The 19,991-nt window shown below is 46.4% G+C and overlaps 3 protein-coding genes across 3 annotated transcripts; 1 reads left to right on the top strand and 2 right to left on the bottom strand.

Moving 5' to 3' along the window:
- Positions 1 to 10,014: 10,014 nt before the first annotated feature.
- PtA15_10A381 (uncharacterized protein) lies at positions 10,015 to 11,920 on the top strand (the record flags this gene model as incomplete). Its single annotated transcript, XM_053160550.1, has 7 exons — positions 10,015 to 10,138; positions 10,224 to 10,946; positions 11,025 to 11,070; positions 11,157 to 11,175; positions 11,237 to 11,435; positions 11,511 to 11,697; positions 11,893 to 11,920. The coding sequence occupies 7 exons, from the start codon at positions 10,015 to 10,017 to the stop codon at positions 11,918 to 11,920; spliced, it is 1,326 nt and encodes a 441-aa protein (XP_053024513.1).
- Positions 11,921 to 12,485: 565 nt separating this feature from the next.
- PtA15_10A380 (uncharacterized protein) lies at positions 12,486 to 13,380 on the bottom strand (the record flags this gene model as incomplete). Its single annotated transcript, XM_053160549.1, has 3 exons — positions 12,486 to 13,028; positions 13,115 to 13,153; positions 13,222 to 13,380. The coding sequence occupies 3 exons, from the start codon at positions 13,378 to 13,380 to the stop codon at positions 12,486 to 12,488; spliced, it is 741 nt and encodes a 246-aa protein (XP_053024512.1).
- Positions 13,381 to 19,015: 5,635 nt separating this feature from the next.
- Positions 19,016 to 19,922, bottom strand: PtA15_10A379 (uncharacterized protein; the record flags this gene model as incomplete). The annotated part of the gene is made up of 3 exons (XM_053160547.1): positions 19,016 to 19,103; positions 19,189 to 19,308; positions 19,438 to 19,922. 3 exons carry the CDS (start codon positions 19,920 to 19,922, stop codon positions 19,016 to 19,018), a joined length of 693 nt encoding a protein of 230 aa, XP_053024511.1.
- Positions 19,923 to 19,991: the final 69 nt, after the last annotated feature.

Below are 19,991 nucleotides of genomic sequence, written 5' to 3'. Positions count from 1 at the left end.
TCTCCTAAGTCTGAGCCCAACCCTTAACTCCAGGACTCTGGAGCCTTGCTCAGAGCTAGCCTATCCCACACCTATTCCTAGCAATGATTGTGCTTTGTCTTGTATCTATGTAGATCACATTGCGCAGCTTGTGTTTAACCTATAATCCATCATTAATTGCAATTCTGTTCTAGTACTTGTTTGATTAGGTCCTCCTGATCTCTGGGAACTTTAATCTGGAGTTGGTTACGTTGTTGGTGGCCTTTACTAGAGCCCCTTGAGAGCAAGTTGGCGCGGTTCTCCGTGGAGCTGACCCGTTTTGCGACCAGATTTATCTGGCGTTCTATCAGCACTTTCTGTATAACCTTCCATTCATTGTTCACAAACCTATCTTTCGACTTCCTCTTATTTATCACAGTTATGTTGGCCGTATTATCAGTCCATACAATGAACATCTTTCCTGCTTGGGCGCCAAGTTTGATCAGCATCAACAGTCCCAACCGTACAGGAGTGCGCTCGCTCCGCTGTCTCCTTTAGATTTGGGTTGGCCGGTTGTTAGGTCCCATCCAAAGCAGGTCATAGCACATCAAATCAAATCGATTTGAGTATCTGTATTCAAATTTGATTTGAGTCAAATAATGGCTGGGCAAATTTAAGCTCAAATATTTGAAAAAAATTGAATAATGGCTCAAAGGGGCGCGTAGAGGGCCAATGCAAGCTTCTCTGGGGCCCAAAGGCCCCAGATGAGTTTGCACGGGCCCTATACCAGCCCCTAAAGATGGAAATCAGGTACCCGCGGCGGGTACCTGGTACCCGCGGCGGGTACCTGGTACCCGTCAGGCGGGTACCCTCCATACCCGCCAGGCACCCGCCAGGCGGTGTCAAGTACGGGTCCGGGTGCCTGATTTTCCAGAAAAAGGTGGTCAGACCCGGGTACCCGGCTTGCGCACCCGCCTCAAGCCCCCTGGGGGCCCGGGGGCCTTGGGTGGCCCCCCGGAGTACATACATATATCCGTCCGAGCCGGGAGTCACATCTCATATCCAACATTGCACTCACCTCACGATGGCCCCAACCCGCAAGCAAAAAAAACATAACGTCTCAGTTTTATAATCTGTCCCATCCTCTCCAACTCAATCCCATCCACAAACATCCACTCAGGAAAAGACCTCCCCTGCTGACAACTGTGAAACTCCAACACAAACCCCGCGGCCTACCAGTGACATCGAGGAGCTAAGTCAGTAATTTGCTGTTATTGATTGATTGACTGGTTCCTTCCCATCTCTGAATGTTACTTCTTTTTTTTATATATTCAGGAAAGGCAATCATTGTTGCTGAAAAAGCAATTAGCTTGAGCTATAAAACGTATATGAAACCGGAGCTATCCCAGAAACTGGACAAGCATGGCCGCCGGATGATTGCTTATCCATGCAAAGCGTAAGCCTTTCTCTATGTTTGTTTGTGACTGACTAGCTGATATCCGGTGTGTTATGCTTTATGGTTGCCCATCTAAGCCCATTTCAAAATTTCCTTTTTTCTCATATGTACACTCTCAAATCAACCAATATGGTGGCACCACTGGATTCTACGGCCAAAACTACACAGGACACCATGGACAACACACCTTGCACCCCTCTGGATCAGAAGATACAACCCTTTCAAGACACCATCAGTCAGTTTCACACACACAAACACCATACTCAGGTCATGTAATCCGTTACATGAACCACACTTACCCAGGACATGTAATCCGTTACATGGACCACCCTGACAGCTTGTCTACCCTTTACATATACTTTACCTCATCAGCTGCACTCATTTCATTGTGCTTTGCACATGTCATGCAGTGTCATGCAGTGTTATGCACACTTGATGCAGGCTTATGCAGTCTTATGCAGGTGCATGCAGACTAGTGTAATAGGGGCTGCAGTCTGACAGTTGACAGATGACATCATGCAGGTGTCAAGATAGCAAAAACCCCTCATGCAGCTTGCAGATGACATCATTTGACAGGCCAGGCCAGCTAAAACATCTCACCTCCTATTTCTCACTAGCTAAATTCCCTCATATGACATCATGACCTCATGTGACCTGTCAACCACCAGCCAAAATACCTCATTGTAGTCTTCAGGGCAGCTAAAACCCCTCATTCTCTTGTTTCCCTGGAGCTAAAATGTCTCACTCTTTTCTATTTAAGGAGGCTCTCCTCCCCCCAGTTGTAATTTCTCTCAGCAAACTACTTGCACTCAGCTTACCCCATAACAGTACAACACTTGCTCACTCTACAGTATTAGCCCCACTCTATATTGTGGTTTTAAAACCCTTACATACAAATTACAACCTCATTACAACACTTACTCATCAGCTACATCACCATAACCCTTAAAGCCACCTGCTCAAAGTAGGCTATCTTTTGATACACCTCCACTATCACTACATTAAACCTTCCAATCGTAGATTGGGGGGCTTGTTTTAGTGTCTAGTGACCCAGGAAAGGCAGAGGTAACCTCATTCATCCCTTTCTGCACTCAGCAAAAGGTTCTCAGGAACACTTTTGAGCTTAACACCGGCTGATTGATCAGATGTGGAATCAGAATCAATCGCCCAAAGTCGGACTTGTCTTGTAGTAACTTGATCAAACATGCTGCCAATTGTCTTCGCAAACAAAACAAAAAAAACAAAAATCATACACTATCAAGTCTCGGATTCAAGGGAGCTGGTGTTATTGAACCCAAAGAGGTAAGTAGTTTATGTTTTAGCAACTATAAAATGAAGATAACTGACTATATTTTCTTTTTATAGGTTCCACAGCTCTGTGCTGTGTGGTGTGCCGAGGCTGCCAGACCCTTTTCAGCTCTAGTCGATGACAGCCATTGGAGGACTTCCCATCGAGTCTGTGAGCCTCCCAGATCTCAATTTACACACCCAAATTCTTAATTTTTGACAAAAAAGGAATTTTTTTCCTAGCCCTACAGTTCATTACTTTCATGTGCACTGGTTGAGTTTTTGATAGGTGTCTTAATTTAAGATTTAGAGAGGCATCTAGAGCTCTCTAAATGATGACGGGAAGTCATCCATTGAGCTATCCTCCATCCAGTTGTTGCCAAGAATTTACTGTCAAGCCGCACGGTTTTGAGGGATATTCACATGCTATACACTGCTGTTCAACAGAATTACAAGTCTATTCTTACCGTCAGTATTTCTTTTTCTTATAGTTGACACAAGAATAACCTTGCATTTTTATATCTTAGCATTATACTTGGGAGTGGACGCGTGGCAGTCACCAAATGGTTTCAACATCCTTGGTGCTGTCTTGTACCAATTGGATGATCTCAGCTCGGTTGATGTAAAGCTAGAGGCTATGCCTCTTGACTTTGTTCGGCTCTCCCATCAGCACACTGGTGAGTACTTAGCAGAGAATGTCCGCCTGGTAGTGGACAAGTTTGGTATTCAGGATAAGGTAATTGTTTTTCTGTTATGTTTTCTTCTTTTTTGTTCAATCGCAAGCTGATCAACAACCAATTTTGACCTCAGATATGCGGCATAGTCAGCAACAATGTGCCAAACAATTGAGTGATGGTGAAGGAGCTTAAAAAACAAAAGTGGCCTCGCTTTAACAGGGAACCGCAGTGGGTACGTTGTTTTGCCCATGTGCTGAACTTAATTGCCGGAGGGATACTCCGACCGTTTGGAACTCAGAAGGGAGCAAAGAAATCAAATAGCCAAGGACCATTGGCTCTGACTCGGGATGATTCAACCGACTCGGAATCAGGTACTGATGACGCAGTGGAGCAAATAAGACCGTGAGTCCAACCTGCAGTCTTATGGATATTGTTTCAAGACACTTATGTGAGCTTTTATCTCATATATCTCATACTAGTTTCACCATTGAGAGAGATGCAGTCTTCGATGAAGAAGAATCAAACTCAAGTGAGGATGAGCATCAGAGTGATTCTGACAGTGAATCACTCGATCTGGCGGATATCAAACAGGCTAGCAACAAAGAAACCTCTGACCGCTACACAACTGATTGTTGCAAAGAAAGCTTGGCAAAAGTTAGAGGCATAGCTTTTGATCACATCATTGGAGTCTAGCTGATTGTTTCAATTTTTCTAGTTTTGTGTGATTGCAAAAAAGCTTAGGTATTCCCCCAACTCAAAGGCCCTTTTCATTGAGATATGTGGCGAAAAGGACTGCGCCACCCCTCATACCATCAAAAGGGATGTTTGTACCCGATGGAATTCAACCTACACCCAACTTGCCAGCATCATCAGATGCAAAGATGCAATGTAAGTCTTTCACAATATTGATGGTCAGACTGAATTTCTCTCCGCTCCCCTCAAGTATTGAGTGGCAGTGTCATAAGCAACATGGAGTCAAGCGTAGGTACTACTTGGATCAGGGTGATTTCGACTTGGCACAAGACTTGGCCGATGTTCTGAAAATATTCTATGAGATAACACTTCAATTATTGGTCGCTGGCTCAGCTCAATTAGCAAATATTGTGGTCTTTATTGATCAAATCACCGAGCACTTGTCATCGGCAATTACTAGTTCGACTTATCCACCTGCCTTACGCAATGCCTGTAGACTTGGACTTAAAATTACAAACAAGTATTACAGCTTAACGGATGCCTCACCACTTTGTAGGATTGCTATTAGTAGGTTTTGTGCTTCCTTCAGTATGTGTCCATCCAATTGCCCTTGAACTAACCCATTCAATTCAGTCCTTCACCCATTGTTCAGGGATGAATATTTCAAGCTAGCTAACTGGGAACCGGCGTGGATAGACAAAGCGATTCGACTGACCAGGGAGATGTGGGTATCATTTTACAAGCCTTTACCGATTTCTACAACACCGTCATTGTCATTTTCAAACAACAAGGTTTGTGATTTCTTTAATCAAGTAGACAGTTTCACATTTTTCTTCTTACTAACATCCATGATTGATCTGAACTATCATCAGCCCAAGACGACTATGCTAGCTGGCCTTGGAACTGCTGCCGCTGAGGGACTCCTGTCCGTGCTAAGCGGAGGCAGTCGTGTGAGGGGAAGGTGCGGTTTAGGCTGCCCTCGTGGTGGGTGGTCCGTAGGGATGAGCGCTGAAAGGATTCGAGATAGCTGTGTGGTTGGGGGTGGTTTTGAGATGTTCGCCGGGGTTTTGGATCCTCGGCGGTGGTTGTTGTTTTGAAAGGAAAGGGAATGTGATCTTAAGGATGCGGAAGGAAGGGATCTGGGAAACTCTGATGATGATGATTTGGCGAGCGGAGCTCGAAGGTTTGGACTTTGAAGATCTGATCTATAAACTCTTGATGATGGACCGTATTCTGGGGATCAGAATGCCATGGCCACCCATCATCCAAGTTCAAGCTGAACTTGGACTCCGGGTGGCATGTCACATACATTTCATCACATCCTCCGCGCGCTACACGCGCGCACACACACAACAAACAAAAGAAGAAGGAAAAAGAGAACACAAAACAAGGAAATAAGGAGATCACAGTGAGATGAGACAGAAAGAAAGAACCAAAGAAGACAAAGAGAAAAGAGGAAAGAGAAGGCAGAAACACTCAGGACAGAACAAACAGAACAAACAGAAGTAAGAAGGCCAGAAACAACCAGGGAATAAACCCACAGCAGGCGCTGTGTTAGGACCAAGAAAGATGAAGAGTGATGGGGACTGAGAAGAAGAGGAGATGGAAAGATGAGGAGAGATGGGGAGAGGTAGGAAGAGTGTAGAATTTTGAGAGTCTCGAGGATCTTGAAGGGGGGGAATTCGAGTCTTGAGGAGTGAGGAGGAATTTGAGTCTTGATGATCATCCTACTGGCGGAGGCGGTGGAATTGTTCCTGACTAGCTGGCCACGAGAGGGGCCACCACACCACTGCCCAAGGCGGCCGCAGCTCATTGGATGCATTGGATGTCTGGCTTGCAGGGGGGCTAGTCTTGGAAGGCAACAGACCAGTAAATCCACTTAAATGGTTGATCAACCAAAAGCGATCTGGAAATACTCACGGGGGCCTGGTGCAAATGGCACTGGATGTGCTAAGCTGTCCAGGTACATTCAACATTTCAAGGTATCTATTGCTACCAGCACTGACCAATCCGAGTTTACAGCCACATCAGTTGACGTCAAGAGGGCCTTCTCCCTTGGACGCTATTATGTGTTGGCAAAGAGACACCAACTGTCAGCTCAATCATTAAGCAGGGGGATGACCGTTGCGTTCTATTCCAAGAACAGATTGATCAAGGAAGGGCTCTTGGTTGATTGGAGGAGCGGGATTCAGATGGAGAAAAAGTTAAGTTCAAAGGAGAAGGGCAAATCAAAGCCTAAAGGCCAGAAACAGGTGATTCATGTAGATGATGAATAGGTAATTTTTATTATATATATATATATTTATGCTAGCAATCAACTCTAAAGAAGCTATGAGTAAATATGGAGGGCAAGTACCTGCAGGTACACCGCCTGGAGACCGCCGGTACCCGCCAAGGCGGGTACAGGTACGGGTCCGGGTGTCTGGTTTAAGCAAAGTTGTCACCCAGTACCCGTACCCTTCACGGGTACCCAGGTCCTGATGTCAATCTTTACCAGCCCCTTTGGTGCAACACAAAAAAAATCTGCCTCTGGCACTTTGAAAAGTGTGTCTGCCCCTACAAAAGGTGTGTCTGCCACTATGCAAAGTGTGTCCACCACTTTGAAAAGTGCGTCTGCCACTATGAAAAGTGAGTCCACCACTATCAAAAGTGTGTCCAGCACTCTGAATAGTGAGTCCGCCACTATCAAAATTGTGTCTGTCACTGTGAAAAGTGCCTCTGTCACTGTGAAAAGTGCCTCTGCCACTATGAAGAGTGCGTCTGGCACTATCAAAAGTGCGTCCGGCAGTCTGAATAGTGAGTCCGCCACTATCAAAAGTGTGTCCGCCACTATCAAAAGTGTGTCCGCCACTATGAAAAGTGTGTCCACCACTATGAAGAGTGCATCCCTAGCACTATCAAAAGTGCGTCCAGCACTATCAAAAGTGTGTCCGGCACTCTGAATAGTGAGTCCGCCACTATCAAAAGTGCGTCCGCCACTATCAAAAGTGTGTCCGCCACTATCAAAAGTGTGTCCGCCACTATGAAAAGTGCGTCCGGCACTCTGAATAGTGCGTCCGCCATTATGAGATATGCCTCTGGAAATATTATAAACACCTTTGGCACCATTATATGTTTGACATATGACCCCCTCAAAATTGTATGGCCCAGAAATGGGCCAAAATAAGTCAAAAACACAAAAAATGTACTTTTTTGGTGTTTTTCTGTTGAATATCTCCAAATACTCAAATATTTGACAAATCAGTATTTGAGGGGCCCAAAAAAAGCGTCAAATACCACTGTGCTATGTCCTTATCCAAAGCGTCTACCACCTGCCGAGTACGGATTGTCCAGGAAGTTGGTTTCTTTGAATTTCTGTGCCTTCCTCACCACGTCCTCTCTATACACCAATATTTTTGCCACTGATTCTCTGCCGTCTCCTAGTTTCACCCAATGCACAAGTGCGTTCGCCCTGACTTGTATGTTGCAACACAGTCCGGTCATGTACCTGTCCCGGACAATGATGGCGTTGCAGTGGTTCTTATGGACAATCACCCATCCAGCAAACGTCTTGTGGGCTTTGGTCTTGACTTTCAAGAGTGCGGTGTAGAGCCCTTGGTGGTTGACCAACCACTTGTTATAAGTCTGGCAATACTTGTTTGGGTACGGATAACCTGAATAGTGTAGCCGATCGGAACCGTTCTCTTCTGTTTTTGGCCTCTTCTCTGCATAATTCATAATGGCTTTATCTTGCCATTCTTCGTTGAAAATGGTCAACGGGAGCAGTCCCCTTAGTTCTTCTAAATTTTTCTGAAAGAAGGGGGTGAGGCCTACATTGACCAACGTTGGGACGGCCAATTTGTTGCATATCAAAGTCCCTGTTGATGCTGTGGTTCTATCTGTTTTGGGATTGGTTGGTAGAATTGACTCTTTGACTTTGTTGGTCAGGTCAATCTTGTTGTAGAGTGGAACTGGTACCTTGAGCCCTGGAATGGGCAAGGGAGGTCGCGGCTTTTGGGGTTGGGCTGGACTTGCTGACAACTGGGATGTTCTTGGCAGTGCCCTCCCCAGGCCTGCACCTATGTCATAGAGACGGCTTGCCATGATTGAGTTGCCATCCACTTCCGCTTTCATAGCCTGCTCCACCATTGGGACCAGTGTCTGTTGGATTTTCCACGGGGGCACCACATCTGCGGCCGTTGATTCAGCTGGCCCCGCTTTGGTGTCAACTGGGTTTAATACTGGTGGGGTAAGCCAAGCCAGGTTAGCTTCCTCTGCATTTAATTCCTTAGGATTCCTTTTCTATCCAACAACGTACCTGAACCTGGTCGGCCCCTTTTCTTTTTCCCTTGATTGATTGACGGTGCAATGGTGGTTTCCTCTGGATTAGCAGCTGATAGCGGTAAGGCATATCTTTGCTCAGCTCCCTGTGCATTCCTCTCGTTCCTTTTGGCGATAATTATCGATCACTTAACTCTTTTCCCTTTTGGTCCTCCCATCGCCCCTAGTAAGCTCTCCCATCCATTGGTGTCTCCTGGTTGTCCTTTGACTTGTTGTGGTGCGTCTTCCGGGGCCTTTGAAGCTGATCTGGTAGTTATTTTCTGTGTTACCTCCTTTGCCGTTGATCCTTTATTTCCTGTCTTTGGGGGGTTCAAGTTGGGCACCTCATCATCTTCTTCCTGTAATGCTACTGGGGGATCTTCCGTGCCCGCTTCTCTCTGCGTCTTGATCCCGGCTATCCTCTTCACTATTGCTGTTGCCTGTTGGATTGAGCTTGCCATCTCTTCTATACCGTGTTTTTAGAGGAAATTACTTAGCACATCAAGAGCAAATTTTTCTTCCTTCTTTTTGTTAAGGCGGTTCGGCGGCAATGAGGGTCCAATGGGTTTTCCTCGACAAGGTTTAACTCAGACATTGGCCCCGGACTTGTAGCCGGTGCTGGTTGGTTTCCCCTTAGGTTTGCCGCCCTTGCCGCAGCTCCTTGACTGCACGCCGCGCGTTCTGCGTTGCCATGCCTCCACACTGGCGGGATTGCCCTTGGCGGGCGTCAGGCAAGTATGTCATGGGCCTGCGGCTCCTTGGACATGATCACATCCCGGTAATTGGCTATAAAAGGCCTGTTATTGTTGTTATTGTTGGTATGGATACTTGTATCTCAGATAACAAATAACATGAATTTGGGAGTCAATAAAATGGATACACTAACAGTTATTGTCCAATATTAGTGTAGTGCAGTGGCCCATTGCTGATACCAAATAACCAGTAAAATTTTCCAAGGGTCAATACCCAAGTACTATCAAATTTTCAGACTAGTCCACATGGCACTAGAATTTAATTTATGGAGCAAAGCTAGCGGACCTAGCCTCAAGATGTTTCAGGGCCCAGGATCTCCAGCTCTGACTCTGCTCTGACGGTATGTTCAAGGTTTCCAGCCCCAAATACAACTCTGCCTCCTCTTACTTGGATTTTCAGTTTCATTACACTCCTTAGCTATGTTTCTTTTACTCTTGAGTTGCCATATGATTTTGCTTTTGTTTCTTGCTCTCTCTCTTCTGTCTGCAAATTGTCTCCATATCAGGATGTCTTCTCTTGGTTTTTGTTGAAGGACTGCATCACACTGCAGTAGTGTGCTGACTTGGTAGTTAAGGGGTCAGCATGCACTGTTCATTTTTCTCTGCTCGACCACGAAAAAAAAGGTGGGGAAACTGATGCGACAGCCAGAGTAGCAAAAGCAAGCCGCTGATGGAACGAAGAAAAATTTCCGAATACGGGAATCGAACCCGTCTCTACCGCGCACTGCATGAGAGGCGGTCATACTAGCCGATATACTAATTCGGAGGGAGGCGGCCTGGGGAATCCCCCGCGGCCGCGGACTAGCGAGAGTCGGTTTCGATCCGACGACCTCTGGGTGACATTGATATATGAGCCCAGCGCGCTACCAGCTGCGCCATCTCGCTGTGAACGATGACGTCATTATTGCGACTAAGACCTCGCTGTAATGCGAGCCTGTTTTCCTCACTGCATATCTCTGGATGGTCCACAAGGAACTACACTATCGCCCATAGGAAGACCGGAAATATGCCAAGTGGTCAGTGGCGCACTTCCCTTTCCCCAATCTGATGAACATGTGTGCTGCACTGACACTCGATCGGTATCTGTCTATCCGCACACAGAATTCACCCAGAACCCGCACAAGTTGCTCGTCATTCCCGGGCCGATCGAGGTGGCCGATGAGGTACTGCTAGCCAATGCATCAGCCTCAGTCTCGCACGTCTCCGCGGGCTTCATCGGGATCTTTGGGGAGACGTTGAAGATGCTCTTACGCCTGGTGTACACGTCTGCGGAGGCGGGCAGCCAGGCGTTTGTGGTGAGTGGCTCGGGGACGTTGGGATGGGACATGGTGGCCGCGAACCTGGTGGAGCGAGGGGAGCCGGTGCTGGTGCTCAGCAACGGCTATTTCGGGGAGGCCTTCAAGGACTGTCTCGAGGCTTATGGGGCCCACGTCGAGCTGCTTTCGGCCAAGCTCGGCCACACCGTCACTCCGTCCGAGCTCGAGCAACATCTTCAGACGGCCAAACGAACCTACAAGCTGATCACCATCACCCACTGCGACACCTCCACCGGCGTCCTGGCTGATGCCAAAGGCCTTGCAGCCGTCGCCACCCGGCTCTCCCCCGACTCCCTCATCGTCCTCGACAGTGTCTGTAGCGTCGCTAGCGAGGAGATCAGACTCGACGATTGGAAGCTCGATGTCGTCCTCACCGCCTCCCAGAAAGGCCTCGGAACTCCTCCCGGTCTTTGCATCTCTGTCGCCTCTGCTCGCGCACTCAGCACGCTCGACCATCGCAAACCTCCCCCCGGCAGCTACTACGCCTCCTGGAAGAAATGGCTCCCAAGTCGGTCCCCTTCTTGTTATTTTCTTCTTCGGCCCGCCCAGCCAAGTGCTCATTCTTTTCCCTTCTCTACATATATAGTTATGAAAGCCTATCAGGCAGGCACACCGGCTTATTTTGCTACACCGTAGGTCTTCATGCGCTCTTCCTTCAGCTTTAATGATCATTGGTACTGATAATGCCTTTTGGGATCCTTCAAATTATTACCAACAGAGCCACAAACCTTATCACTGTAAGCAAGAAAGCAATTCCCTCCGGCCAAGCGACATCAATTGATTTGATTACATATAAAGGCCCTCCACAAGTCGTTGAAAATGATCCTGGAGAGCCCAGGTTTGAGTCTGGAGGAACGGTTTTTGCGACACAAGCAAGCCTCAAAGAAGGTCAAAGAGGCCGTCAAGCAACTGGGCCTCAAGCAGCTCTCGGTTGATGATCAATCGAGTGCGCACGGGATGACGGCAATCTATTTGCCCGAGTCGATCAAGCCAGGCGGTGAGTTTCCCCAGCCAAGATTCGAACCTGTTTTGTTGATAACGATGATAATGGTGGTTTTGTCGATGGATACAGATGTGATGGGCAAGATGCTGGAGAAAGATCTGGTGATCGCCGGCGGATTGCATAAAGAGTGCAAGGATCGCTATGTGCGTATCGGCCACATGGGGCTCACCGCCGTCGACGAGGGAGGGGGCGATATCGCGCGGATCATCGATGGATTCAGCGACAGCTTGAAGCAGCTGGGCCACCGTCCCGTCGGGTAAGCTCGCTACTACACATACGCAACCGACTCGCCTTCATCCATTCAACGCTCCTGCTACAAATAACAAAAAAAGCACTTGATGGACTCTTTAGTGTATCTCTGTATCGATACGTCTCTCTGTATTTTTTTTCGTGTCCTTTTGTCCGCCTGTATGTGTACACATATCGATGTCTTATTTTTACTTTTATCTAGATCTCCTCTGGTGCAGTCTAAGCTATAGAGAGAACTCTCCCGGTGGTTTTATCTTCTGCCTATATGTATAATGTATGTGTCAACCGTCTTTTGTGTGCCATTTGTTAAGATATATGTGCCTCGTAACTGGGAACATTGAGCTGTTTACTATGATGCTCACAAGTCATATCCCATGTGCATTTTAATTTCTTTTACATTATCTCCCCTTTCCTGTTCAAGCTGCATCGCTGTTTTTTTTTGTCATTTGGTGGCTTGAGACTCTAAAGCAGCATTTCTTGTGTGAACATAGCAACTTGAATATAATCTCAAAGTTCTCTTTCAGATGGACCGCTTTCACTGGTTTGATTTTGGTTAGCTGTGATGAGCAGTTTACAAAGCTCAACAAAGAAGGACAAGTAGTTTGGTAGGGCTGGGTCTCTTTGAGGGATATCAAGTTTGCAGAGAGAAGATCCGAAAAAAACGTGCAAACAACGATGGTTCGCAAGGTTGGAAATATGTTTAAAAACTCTCTTTTACAATTTTCAATGGGATGATTACCATGATAGTGCTTCTAGATAGTAAGTACAGGAGTGAAGGGAGCCGGCGGACGAGAGTTACAGTTGAAGTTTGCTGCCAACCCAAAAAATCAAGGAGAGCATGAGGGCCATCTGAGCAGCTTGCTGAGCGGGAGATGCTTTGGGTCTAGGACGAGTTGGAGAGGGGTTGTGGAGGGGGTCGGACCATGGGTCATCAGGGATAGCGGAGGCGGAGGCGGAGGGAGGTTTCCGGCGACGGGCGAGACGTTCGAAGCGGTCGAGAGAAGCGGAGAAGTCGCCGGCCTGCTGGGCCGATCTGAGCGGGTCTGATCTCCGGGCGCGGGGGTCAGCTCTTGGCCCTGCCCGGGAGGCTCGCGTGGACCAGGCGTAGTTCGCATTCGCCCGCCGCTCCGCATTCCGTGAGCCGTACTCCGCCGTCATGCCGGCATACGTCGTCCCCGGATCGCCCGCCCCCGACACGCCCGAGGCACTCAGTGTCTCGTCGTATCGCTTCCGCTGCGCCGGATCCGATAGCACGCTGTAGGCCTCGGAGATCTTCTTGAACCGCTCGGCCGAGCTGGCCCCGCTGGGATTCATATCCGGATGGTGCGTTCTCGAAAGCTGTGCCGGGAGAAGCCAGATCTGAATGTCAGTGGCCGCGGATAGTCTCGAGAGGATTGGCGGGCAAAGTGGGGGTTGGATCGTACCTCATAGAAGTTCGATTTGATCTGTCGGGCCGAGGCTTCCTGGGGTTCCATGGTTTTAAGCCCAATCAGCACCAAGCTGGGGCCAGAGGAGAGGAGAGCCAACGGACCTTTGTGAGTCCGAGGGTTCTGTAATGGTTTTCCTGACGACGACAAGCGCAGGTGGAGAAGGAGGGGTGCTGAAGACGAGCAAGGGTCCTGTGATCGATGGTCGACAGAGGATGGGCCCGGGGCCGTCGGGGAATCGGCGGCGCTCGAGTCGGCTTCATCGGCACGTTCCCTGGGCGAGGATCTGGTGGAATGTCGCTTGGAGCCTCGAGGGGAACATGGGAGTCGTTGCTGTTGCAGAAGACCGAAGATGGCCAGGAAAACTCAGGCTGGCGGGCGACTTCCACTTCGCTCGGCCGTGAAAGCTCATGTGTTGGCTGTCACATTGGATGTCATGGTGGCTGTCACCGTGGCTGTCACGGTGGCAAGAAAGAAAGAAATGTTATTTTGTCCGTTATTCTGCTCACATTCTCCATCATCTTTCATACAATCCTGTGCCCTTCCTGTCTGGCCAACTGGTCATGTCCTTTTAAGGCTGCAGGCACCCCGGGACTCGGGCCACGGGCGGCATCCAAAACCACCCGGGTGCCAATTTTTCTTTTTTGCCCTCTGATGAGGCTGCGAATTTAATCAATCCCTCTTCTGAGGGGCGGGCAGGGGCTCCTTAAGTCTATCTCCAATAAAATAAAATCATCAATTCTGAGCTGCTCTCATTGTAAAAACAATCTGTTTATGGCTGCTTGGTCCAATCTCAGACCCCCTCAAGAATTGCCCTGAAATCCTGAAAAGAAATGCTGTAATAAAATTTTACAAAGAAACATGAGGTGATTGCAGTCTATGAATTAAACAAAATATCATATCCTAAAAGCTTTATTTTATGTAATGTATCTACTTGCACAGGTTTCACCTTGTGAAATGCTAAGTTTATATGGCTTTAAAATAAGTAAACAATCAATGGTTCAATGAATCAATTGAATAACAGCAAATTTAATGGAATCCCCTGTAAGTTGGAGTCATCAAATTAAAATAACCATCTCCATTTTTGAATAAGCTTGCTACCATGTCTACTAATCAAATTTGTAATCCAATTCTGAAGAAAAGTAAATCTGTTATTCTGCTTCTGTAGATTGAGAGAATTTTAGTGATTGTAATTAGTTCTAAGCAGCTTTTTTTCAAAGATAGTGTCAATGCAAAATAGAAGCAAAGTTGATATTTTCTTAGCTCTTCTCTGTGTGTGAAAGTTTGGACCCTGGAATTCAACCTTTTCAAGTTTTATTCCAGTTCTTTTTTCCCAAAATCAAAACCAGAGAGTCTTCAGGAAGAGAGTATTAGTAGGACTTGTCAGGCCAGCATGAAAACATTTTGCAAGAATGATAAAAGAGTCCTCCTCCATCTGCTTGCCTGAGCTATTTAGATAAAACATTTTCACACCTTGCATCAAATAGAAGACAGATTGAAAGCATACAGAAACAGAAACAACACAAAATATCAACACATGAACGAGAAGAGCTAAGAAAATATCAACTTTGCTTCTATTTTGCATTGACACTATCTTTGAAAAAAAGCTGCTTAGAACTAATTACAATCACTAAAATTCTCTCAATCTACAGAAGCAGAATAACAGATTTACTTTTCTTTAGAATTGGATTACAATAGTCACTTGATGGCAAGTGACATGATGCAGCTTTGGTTTCTGCTCCAGAGCTACTCCAGCGCTGCTCCAAGTCTGCTCCACCAGCACTTGTAGAGCTTGCAGGACTGCACCAGAGCACTCAATGTGGCACAGTCAGCTGATCCTAATTTTTTCCCAGGAACAGCTGATGCTCATCATAAGCTGAGCAGTAGGCATTGACTGAGCCTGGGCCAAAGCTGAGCATTGGCTGAGCCTGGGCCACAGCTGAGCATTGGATATTCCAAGCCTGAAACAAATCCAAGTGTCAGCTGGACCAAGAATATTCCAAATCTGAGCATCAGCTTAGCCAACAATGGTCCAAAGCTGAGCATCATCTTGGAAAAGGCTTGTGCAGAGCTTAGGATCAGCTGGGACAATACTGTTCCAAAGATTAACACCAGCTGGGCCAAAAAATTTCAAAAGCTGAGCATCGGCTGAGCCAATGCTGGTACAAAGCTGAGCATTGGCTGAGCCAAGGCTGTTCCAAAGCTGAGCATCAGATTTTTTGAGACTATTCAAAAGATTAATATCACCTGAGCCAAGGCTGTTCCACAGCTGAGCATCAGCTGAGCCAAGGCTGGTCCACAGCTGAGCATTGTCTTAGCCAAGGTTGGTCCACAGCTGAGCCAAGGCTGGTCCACAGATGAGCATAAGCTGTTACAGGAGCGGTCAGACTCAGAATCTGAGCATTGGCTGGGCCAAGATTTATCCAAAGCTGAAAATCAGCTGAGCCAATACTGGTCCAAAGCTGAGCATTGGCTGGGCCAATGATAGTCCTAATCTGAGTCTAAGCTGAGCCATGACTGGAATAAAGCTGAAAATAAGCTGGGCCAGGACTGGTTTTGATCTGGGCAACAAAGCTGAGCATGAGCTGGGCACCAAAGCTGAGCATAAGCTGGGAGCTAAAGCTGAGTATCAGCTGACCAGAAATGGGGATCAGTGGTGCCCAGCAAAAACTGAGGATCTCCTGTGGAAATTCTTAAACTGGTTAGATGGTGGGTAGATGGTGGGTAGATGGTGGGTAGCCCGCTGGAGCTGGCATGATGTCACTTGTCATCAAGTGACTATTTTTTTTTCCTGGTGGAAAGACATGTTTCAAATGATGCACTTGAAATTTGGTGTTATAAATTGATTATTGTTTATAATATGTAGACAATCTATGGTTCAATTGATCAATTGAGTAAAAGCAAACTTTATGGAATCCCCTTTGAGTCATAGAGTTAAAATAACCATCTCCATTGTAGAGTAAGATATCAGACAGTTTTTTGTTACCATATCTAGTGATACAAGTTGTTATCCAATCCCAGATTAACTTAGGAAGACTGAAATATTTTTTCTCTGTATTGGGAGGTTTCAAATGGTTCTTTCCACATGGTTTTCTTCTTAAACTATAAGATTCAAACTGGCTTGCATCAACTTCATATATTATATTCATGGCTAGTTTAAGGAGTGAATTATTGTTGTTAGAAAACTCTGATTTATTTTGATGATATTTCCAGAGGATAGTACTAATGGTATCAATGTAAAATAAAAGCATAGTAAATTTGGCTTTAGCTCTCATCCGTGTTTGAAGATTTGTCCCCTTAAATTCAATGTGTTCAAGATTCATTCCAGTTTTTTCATTCCAAAATTGAAACCAGAGAGACTTCTGGGCAATCAACTTGTCAAACGTAGCATATGGCCTTGGTGATGATGAGGTAGATAGACTTGGTTTGATAAGTCCTGTATCTATATCTTCTTGTAAAGTTGGTAGAATTGTAGTAAAATGACAGAAAGTGCTGTAGAAATATACTGGTGTCAGCTCAGGTTGATTTTTTGCAGATATTGATATCACAAATGATGCTAATGGTCTCAATCTGGTTTGATGTTGTGTAGATAAGTTGTTCTTCAGATTTCCAAGGAAGACATCCTCATCAAAACGGAGTATATCAACCAGCTCTAGATTTTTCTTCTGAGGTAGTATATTGATGTTGTTAGAACCTACTTGGGGAGCCCCTTGCACATCCATATATCTGTGTCTTTCCAACAAAGCAGCATTGTGAAATTCTGAAGGAATCGGGTTACTTTTATTTAAGGTCTCTGTGAGTAAATCTCTATCAATTTTATTTCTGAGCATCTGCATCTGATTCTTGGTTTTCGTAATTGGATGTAGTCCTGTAATCTTTGATGGTTCTTTCTGGATGGATGAACCCTGTATTTTACAATAAGTTGAAGGCCAAGCAGTTTTCTTGAATGATTTGCCTTCGAGCTGATCAAGCTCTAATTTAACCTTGATGGCCATATGCGAAGCTTTATGATCTACTGCGGCTTGGTCTAAGAGGGTTCTAGGGCGCTTCAAACAATTTACGCTTGCTTCTCCTACTTTTTTGAAAGATTGTGATTCATTGTTCTCCGTTTGCAAGGGCGATATTCGTGTATGCACATCAATTGACTCCTTTTTGACGATTCCTTCATCTATCAGACCCGCACGCGGGTGACGTTGTAGTTTTCTTTTTTCCAGGCTATCTTGGAAACAAGGTAAAAAATCGGTATCCTGGGAAGTTCCTGGGGGATATTTTGAGCCCCCTATCGAAACAATTGGATGGCTTCCGCAAAGCTGTATCAGTGGCTCCCGGTCGGAAGGGTAAGAGAATGAATTGGGAAGAAGTGGGGCATTTGGAGACTGGTCAATTCTTCCAGTTTCACAGCATAATGACTGCTCTTGAGAGCTCCGATGGCTTGGTAAAATTGAAGTGCCAACGTTCATCTGAGTGAAGTCTTGCGCTTCAATAGATGTGTCGGAGAATACATTGCCGGGAGCTGGATCACTCTGGGGATAAACAAGCCGCTCGTCGAGATCAACAGACCGCGGAAAGCTGGAGTCAATGGACAAGGGCAGCTTGTGATTGAGAGACGCCGGCAGGTCGATATCGACAGAAGCCGGTAGGTTAAGGTCAAAAGGCTCACGTGATAAGTGTTCTGAAGCGTCACAAATCATCCATAGGGTCTCGAGATAGATGGGAGTCAGTATGCAGACGCCAAGGCCAAAATGAAGCATTTTTGCTAATATCTATGGGCAGCCAGACGATGTATCCGATTTTAGTGTTTCCAGGGGTCTTCCAAAATCTCCTGCTCGAGTCTAGTAAAATTTTCCGTCGGGAGAAAGCCAGAACGTCCTAAACGTGGTCATAAACTTAACATGGTAGGACCGAAAACAGAGGTGGGTGCCCTTATATATTGAAACTTGTAACTGATTTGGTACTCACATCAGGTTTGGCTTCACCGACGCCGACTTCGCGTTATGCTTATGTACATACCTATTGACCTTACCATCAGCATAGCAATCTAGGAGCTGGTGGAGACGCACCTCTGTACCCAAAAAACACGTTTTGCAACCAAGTGTCTTTCCCCAAATAGTGCTTCGATGGTGCGATGTCGTACAATTTTTGAAAAAATACCGCACTCTCTGCATGTAGGGTCTTTCAACAGTGTTGTTGTAGAAGAGTCTCTGGACTGGAGCCGGATCGTCTGACCCGGACGCGTCGGAAATCGCCCTGCGGATAGATGTCCATGTGATTCTGAAGAGAGAAAAAGACCGCTTGACAACATGCCGTGAAGGCTTTCCTCTTCATCGTCATAGTCGTTAAGTTTCGGCGCCGTTGTTTCCTGAAATGATATCAGCCTAAGCTCAGGTACGTAAGGTGACATTAGACAGAATTGGACGTGCGGCTGGTTCTGACTTGCAATAAGGATCCTTCAGGTTTTTATCAGGTAAAAAATGATGTGCGGATGAGCTCAGCTATTTTTATGAGATCTCGAATACCTCTACAAGCTCTGCATTTGTTATTCCATATCTTGCTGTTCCTTCTTTTCTTCTCTTTTTTTCCCTGGGCTTCAACACTGAAAAGGGAGAAAGTGAGTTGCCAAAGTGTCCGTGTGGTAGCAACGACCCCGACGAACCGATTTTCCTGATGTGATTAGTTGAGAATGGCGGCCGAAATTCCACGTGCGCCGCAACATGAGTCCACAAACACAAATAATGTCAATTACCAAGAAAGGCTAGTTACATGAAGAGGAAAGAAGCCCGAGATGATGTTGGGGATGATTGGGAGCTCAAATATAAAAGCGTGATGTAATCTACAGTTAGGAGTGACATTGTTCACAAAGGAATGAGTTTCAAAATGGGTATAGCGGTTTGAGGCCGCTCATGAAGATGCTTTGCCCATTTTCAAGATCGCTCCTCTCATGGCGGTGCCCCATCCGCCAAGTAAGGAGGCCCGACAAACCGGGCACCTGGGGAGAAACGAGAAAAGGAAGAGCATAAGAGAGAGGGAGATAAGATCAGGATTGATGAGGACTAGGAGATTGTTTGACTCACTTTCCATTGTTAATTTGGTTTGCAGCTGGTTGTAAAAACGGCGGAAGTCCGCCAAATGAGCTGTTGTTTTGAGAGACAATTGAGGATGCTAAACATTCACCACACGTCACATGTCCACATCTGTCGTCGTTCGGTTTGAGTCCAATCGGAATTGCATCAAAAGAGTCCCACAAAAACAGACAAACAAAGAAAGCATGAGTTTCTCTTCCTTCAATCAAACTTGAGATCTACGGTGTTGTTTGCTCTTACTTTGTGACGACTGCGGGCGAAGGCGCGCTGAGACAGATTGCGCAAGTCAAGTTTCCAAGCGATTGGGAATCTAAGTCTTCATTTTTTGTGGTTTCTGGCTCATTGGTTTTTGTGCTTTGAGATGGGCCGCTAGGTGCAGCGGTTTGTGTTTCAAATGGTTTGCGAGATTTAGGACTTTGAGTTTCAGATGGTTTACGAGGTTTAGGACTTTGAGAACTGGGGGCTTTGATCTTGAGTGGCCGATTATCCAGCTTGTCCTGCTCATCGTTTTCACGAGCACGCTTCTCAGGAGACCTTATTAGTTCTGTATCGACAGGAATTTCCTCGGTCGAGCTTGCACGTTTTGTTGGCTGAGGGGTGTCTGATGAATGTTCGACGGGTTGCTGAGAAATAGTGATCGTGTTGTCAAATGGTCCCGCTTCTCCGGTGTCTGGTACTTGCGATACATCGATCTTGGGGGAAGGTGGAGAGCTCGGATCTGCCATGGTTTTGTAGGAATCAGGGTGAGGTGGGAGACGAACAAAAGCAAACCGGAAGGAGTGCTGAGAAACCCC

The sequence above is a fragment of the Puccinia triticina genome, chromosome 10A (genome assembly GCF_026914185.1).
Source record: "Puccinia triticina chromosome 10A, complete sequence".
Taxonomy (NCBI): Eukaryota; Fungi; Basidiomycota; class Pucciniomycetes; order Pucciniales; family Pucciniaceae; genus Puccinia; species Puccinia triticina.
Note: the sequence above shows the minus strand (reverse complement) of the source record. Positions and strands in the feature narration are given on the sequence as shown.